The sequence below is a fragment of the Rhagoletis zephyria genome, unplaced genomic scaffold (assembly GCF_001687245.7).
Source record: "Rhagoletis zephyria isolate East Lansing unplaced genomic scaffold, Rhagoletis_zephyria_1.1 Rzeph_scaffold_10746, whole genome shotgun sequence".
Lineage (NCBI taxonomy): Eukaryota > Metazoa > Arthropoda > Insecta > Diptera > Tephritidae > Rhagoletis > Rhagoletis zephyria.
In genome coordinates, this window is record NW_016167823.1 from 9,103 (window position 1) to 14,819 (window position 5,717).

The window sequence follows — 5,717 nt, forward strand, 5'->3', positions numbered from 1 at the left end:
TATTTTTATATATATTTAGTCAAATATTATGTCCACAAGAATTTTTTGCTACAAGTCATATATCAAATTAACGGTATTTATGTGCTCTTTCTGATAAACATATCTGTAAATATAGTTAATTACGTATGTTTTAAAGAAAAACATACATTTTTATAAAAAAAAAATGCCATAATTCCATTTTTTACTTTTTCTCAATGTGTATACATAGATATATACATCGAATGAAAGGCCCTTCAATCACCTTTCCAACTGTGTCCATATTTAGAAAAGCGGTTAAATAGTTTTCGAAATATAAGCTTTTGAAAATGTTGAAAATTCCACGTAAACACCCCCTCTCCCCTATCGACGGCCCTGTCAATTTGCACCGAAAAAAAAAATTTGCCCTTTAAAATCCGGAAAAGGGGGCGAGCCATGCTCACTTTTTTTCGCCAGCTCAAAGGTCCGTATTCTTTAGGTGTTCCCGAGCTTGCGACATTTCATGAATCCCACTAGTTTATGTCAAAAAATTTCAAAGTGAAATTACCTTCTTTGTTTGTATCACGAGTTTAAACGTATAAATACTGCATTATAAGTTATGATTTGTGTTTGAGTGGTTGGCAAAAGCAGGGTTCTTGTTTCCGTTCCGCTGTCTTTCTTTCCTTTCTGAAATTCGTCGCGAGTTAGTCGACATGAGGTATTGGCTGAATTTTTTAATAAACCAAAATGTATTTTTCCGTTCATTTTTGCTGTGAGTAATCGATTTTTCCTTTTTCAGTTCTCTTAAGCTGCAAAAAAGGCTTGCTGCCTCTGTTATGCGATGTGGCAAGAAAAAGGTTTGGTTGGATCCAAATGAGATAAACGAAATTGCCAATACCAATTCCCGTAAGTGTGGGTGCATTCCAAAACGTCAAAATACAAAGCATCAGTCTCTTATTTCTAAACCGGTTTAGAAGAAAAAATCTAACTCGCGCAACCTAGTTTTAAACTAGCATCTAACCTTGGTTGCGCACATTTGAAATTACAATCTTCTGAGGTTTAGAAATAAAAAGAGACTGATGCTTTGTATTTTGACGTTTTGGAATGCAGCCTATGTGGTAATTTTTTTAAGGATTCATTAATTATTGGTTAAATATAATTTTAGGTCAAAACATCCGGAAGTTAATCAAGGATGGTTTGATTATCAAAAAGCCTGTTGTTGTGCATTCTCGCTACCGCGTTCGTAAGAACACTGAAGCTCGTCGCAAAGGTCGTCATTGTGGTTTTGGAAAACGAAAGGGTACTGCGAATGCTCGTATGCCTACAAAGTTACTATGGATGCAAAGACAACGGGTTTTGAGACGCTTGCTAAAAAAGTACAGAGACAACAAAAAGATTGACCGTCATTTGTACCACGACTTGTACATGAAGTGCAAGGGTAATGTTTTTAAAAACAAACGTGTTTTGATGGAATACATCCATAAAAAAAAGGCGGAGAAACAACGCAGTAAGATGCTTGCGGATCAAGCCGAGGCCAGAAGACATAAAGTTCGTGAAGCAAGAAAGCGCCGTGAAGAGCGAATTGCTGCCAAAAAGCAAGAGCTCTCCAAACTACACGCTAAGGAAGATGAGATAGCCGCACAAGCAGCGACCACAGGTCCAAAAAAATAAAGCTTATGAATACATTAATACGTTGAGAAAGTGAACATTAAATGTATTTAGTACTCTGGAATACAAGCTTTTGTTTTTATGGCCGATTTCGATTGCCTACGGAACTTCATTTGCCTTGCCAGTGGCTGAAATGGTATGGTATAATCTATGTTGGAAATATCTAGTATGCGCAACCACGGTGAAATGCCGAATTGGAACTTGGTTGCGTAAATGAGGTAATTTCATGCATTTCTGAACACCTTTGACAGATTGCAATGAAAACTAAAACATGATTCTATATTAGTTGTGTTGATTGAGGTGCTCTAGGTTACGCCAGGTTAAGATATCTCGCAAAATTGTGTTTCATGAGGATTTTTCCTGCACGTAAATTGCTCTACTTTTTGTTTCGTGAGCCTGCGCTAAGTCGAACTACACCATTTCCAGTTGGATTTTAGAATAGTCAACTGGATTTTAGAAAGCGTAAATTGGGTTTTAGAATACTCAACTGGACTTTAGAAAGTGTAAATTGGATTTTAGAATAGTCAACTGGATATTAGAAAGCGTAAATTGGATTTTAGAATAGTTAACGGGATTTAAGAAAACGTAAATTGGATTTTAGAAAACGTAAATTGGAGCTTGGAAAATGTAAAGTGAATTTTAGAATTTTCTACAAAAATTTTGAAGTAGCCATTTTTTTCTTATTTGCGGTATTTGTCAATGCAAATTTTTCTAAAATATTCACTTTTAAGCGAACAGTATACTTTCTATGCGGATGCAATTGCCAAACGAGATATGAGAGTTGGTGAATAAAAGTTTTTTAAATGGCATTTTATTTCTTCCAAGTATGTAAAATATGAGGGGTATTCTCTGAGTTTTGCAAAGCCCTTGCATGGTGCACAGATAGCACGGATTGCACGGCTAAAACCGGTTTTCGTATGGGACAGCTTTGCAAACCGTGCAATCCGTGCACCGTGCAAGGGCTTTGCAAGACTCAGAGAATACCCCTATGGAATTTTGTTACATATACTATTGCCTTGCTCTTCCAATTTACATTACTCATTTACTATCACATTTCATTTCACTCCTGTGCACCTATATTCTTTTTATATACGTTATTCTACATAATTTTAATATTCCGCTCACGTCTTCATTATCCGCTTTCTTTTAACATCATACATATCGTATATTCCTAAATGTAACCTGTTGTTTAACTTTAATATATATAATATTGTTAAAACTTAATAAAAAGTAGTTATAACTGATACTTCAGCAATATTTGAAACAACATAATCATATGCATAGCATAGTGTATGAATCATTAAAAAATCCAACTAACGCTTTCTAAAATCGAATTTACACTTTCTCAAATCCAATTGACTATTCTCAAATCCAATTGACTTTCTAAAATCCAGTTGACTATTTTAAAATCCAATTGATCGTTTCTAAAATCCAGTTGACTATTCTAAAATCCATATGGCCCTTTCTAAAATCCAGTTGACTATTCTAAAATCCAATTTACGCTTTCTAAAATACAATTGACTATTCTAAAATCCAATTGACGCCTTCCAAAATCCAACTGGAAATGGTGTAGTGCGACTTAGAGCACGATTTTCTGCAACAGCTTTTTTGATGGAGTAACTTATAGCAAGAGTAACTTATAGCAATTGATGAATTGAACTGTCGAGCAATCAACTGAATTTCTGCCTTAAAAGTGTCATGAGATTATGATCTAAGTTGCTCTCAAGGCACATAAATACAGGTAGAAGCCAAAAAGACGTTCTCTCATGAGAACCAAATCTTTAAACTTCTTTTTTTCTTTTATTTCCTTTATTTCTTTACGCTTTGAATGTCATATCGTTGTTTTTTTTGAATGTTCCTTAATAACAAATTTTAATTTACATTTGAATTTTTGTTGTTGTTGTTGTTGTAGCGGCACTACTAAGCCCCGCCTGTGGAGACAGACTCCCTATGAATGTCGTTGATCGCTCGTCTGTACGTCATTGGGTCCAGTGGTTGGTCTGTGTAGGTCTGGACTGCGTCCTTGTACATGAATAGGTGCCCCCTGACGTGCCTGGGCGGAGGCTCCTCCTCCAGCAGTGGTCTGTTGGGGTGTTCACTTCTGTGACACCCCACAAGAAACTGCTTACAGAGCATCTTGTTGTGTTCCCTTACGGGGAGCACTTGGGCCTCACTGTGTAGGTGATGCTCAGGCGTCATCAGAAGGCACCCAGTCGCTGTCCGGAGTGCGGCGTTCTGACCAGTCTGTAGCTTCGTCCACTGCGTCCAACTAGTCCCCGGCGTCCAAACTGGCGCAGCATAATTTAGAACCGGCCGGCCAATTGCCTTGTATGTTGCCAGCAACGTTTCTTTGTCTTTGCCCCAAGTGCTGCCGGCGAGCGACTTGAGGACCTTGTTGCGGCTCTGTACTTTGTTGACAACTGCGGTTGTGTGCGCGGAGAAAGAGAGCAGGCTATCAAAGGTAACCCCTAGAATTTTCGGGTTGTTCACCGTCGGTATGGGTGTGCCGTCGACGTGAATGCCTAATTCAAGCCTGACCTCCTTCGTCCAGGTGGTGAAGAGGGTCGCCGTTGATTTCGTTGGGGAGAGGGTTAGGCTCCTTGCAGTGAAGAAGCGAGAAAGGCTGGAGAGATAGCCGTTTACTTTTGAGCAGAGGTCATCAATTCCATTCCCAGACGCCAAAATCGAACAGTCATCAGCGTACGAGATCAGGGAAACTCCTTCAGGTGGCTGGGGGAGTTTCGAGATATAGAAGTTAAAAAGTAAGGGGGAGAGAACACCACCTTGTGGAACCCCTTGTTTTATTCTTCTTGGTTTCGAGGTTTGATCTCTGAAGATTACTGATGATTGCCGACCACTCATATAATTCGCCGACCATCGCTTCAGTCCCTGTGGGAGAGAGGAGGCCTCAATGTCTTCTAGCAGCGTGGAATGGCAGACGGTGTCAAACGCCTTTGACAAGTCCAGCGCTACTAGGACAGTTCTCTCACAGGGGCGGTTTCGTACCGGAATGACTCGGGTTTCACCCGACCAAGGGCTGTTGTTTCGGCGATCTAACCCCGTCTAGATCGGCGATACCCACCATTGCATTTTTGTAGTGTTGTGCGGTTTATACTTAGTGTATGTGTAAAAAATGAACATCTGAAGCGTTGTTTTTTATGTGGTGTTAAATATAAAGCAGATACCACTAATTTTTTTAACGTGCCTCAATGTCCTTAGCGTAAGGAGCGTTGCGAAAGCAGATGTGGGCAGAGCTGCAGCGAAATGCCTTGATGTGCGCTAAATATTTTGAAGGAGCAGATTTCACAAATACATACACCAGGAGGTACAGGAAAGGCACGTTTGATGCCAAGTGCTGTTCCTATAACCCTAATGCCGAAAAGTCCCTCCAACAACAATGCAACTCATAAATCAAAAACAGAAAACAACATACAAGTTGGAAAATTTTAACTAAAGAAAATAAATAAATAAAAATAAACTTAAAATTTACTTAAAAACGGGGACTAAAAATAACTGTTATCTCGAATTTACAAATTGAAAACGTTGCCCGAACTCTGAAGTTTAACGAAAACGTTGTTTCATAACAGTTATTAGATGAGAAATATGTTTTCCGTTGCCGATTAGAGTTATTCCCAACTCTTATTTTTTACGTTGCTGATAATTATTATGCAATAGAAATATTTTTTCCGTTGCCAGTCTATACTATCTATACTAATTATATTAAGAGAAGTCCATTTTTTTTGTAACAGGTAATCTCGCCAACGGCTGATACGATTTTGATGAAATTTTGTGTACAAATAGCTTTCAGCAACCACCATGTTTTAGGCCAAAAAAATTACTTTTTTTCCAGTAGGTGGACCAGGGACCGATCTACTCGAAAAAATCTCATTATTGTCCGACTTGCTTAAAATTTGGTATGAAGGTATCTTTTTGCCTAGATTAGCATACAGGATCCCTTTTTCCGGGAAGTGGACCAGGGACCGATCTATTGGAAAAAAATCTTATTTATGGCCCGATTTGCTTAAAATTTGGTACATAGGTAGCGTTTTGCCTGGATTACCATACAGAAACGTTTTTTTCCGGGAAGTGGTCTA

The 5,717-nt window shown here is 38.6% G+C and overlaps 1 protein-coding gene across 1 annotated transcript; it reads left to right on the plus strand.

Annotated features, from left to right (window-relative positions):
- The first annotated feature begins 563 nt into the window (after positions 1-563).
- On the plus strand, positions 564-1,692 carry RpL19 (ribosomal protein L19). The gene is made up of 3 exons (XM_017632854.1): positions 564-673; positions 755-861; positions 1,121-1,692. Exons 1-3 carry the CDS (start codon positions 669-671, stop codon positions 1,624-1,626), a joined length of 618 nt encoding a protein of 205 aa, XP_017488343.1. The 5' UTR covers positions 564-668; the 3' UTR covers positions 1,627-1,692.
- The last annotated feature ends 4,025 nt before the right edge of the window (positions 1,693-5,717 follow it).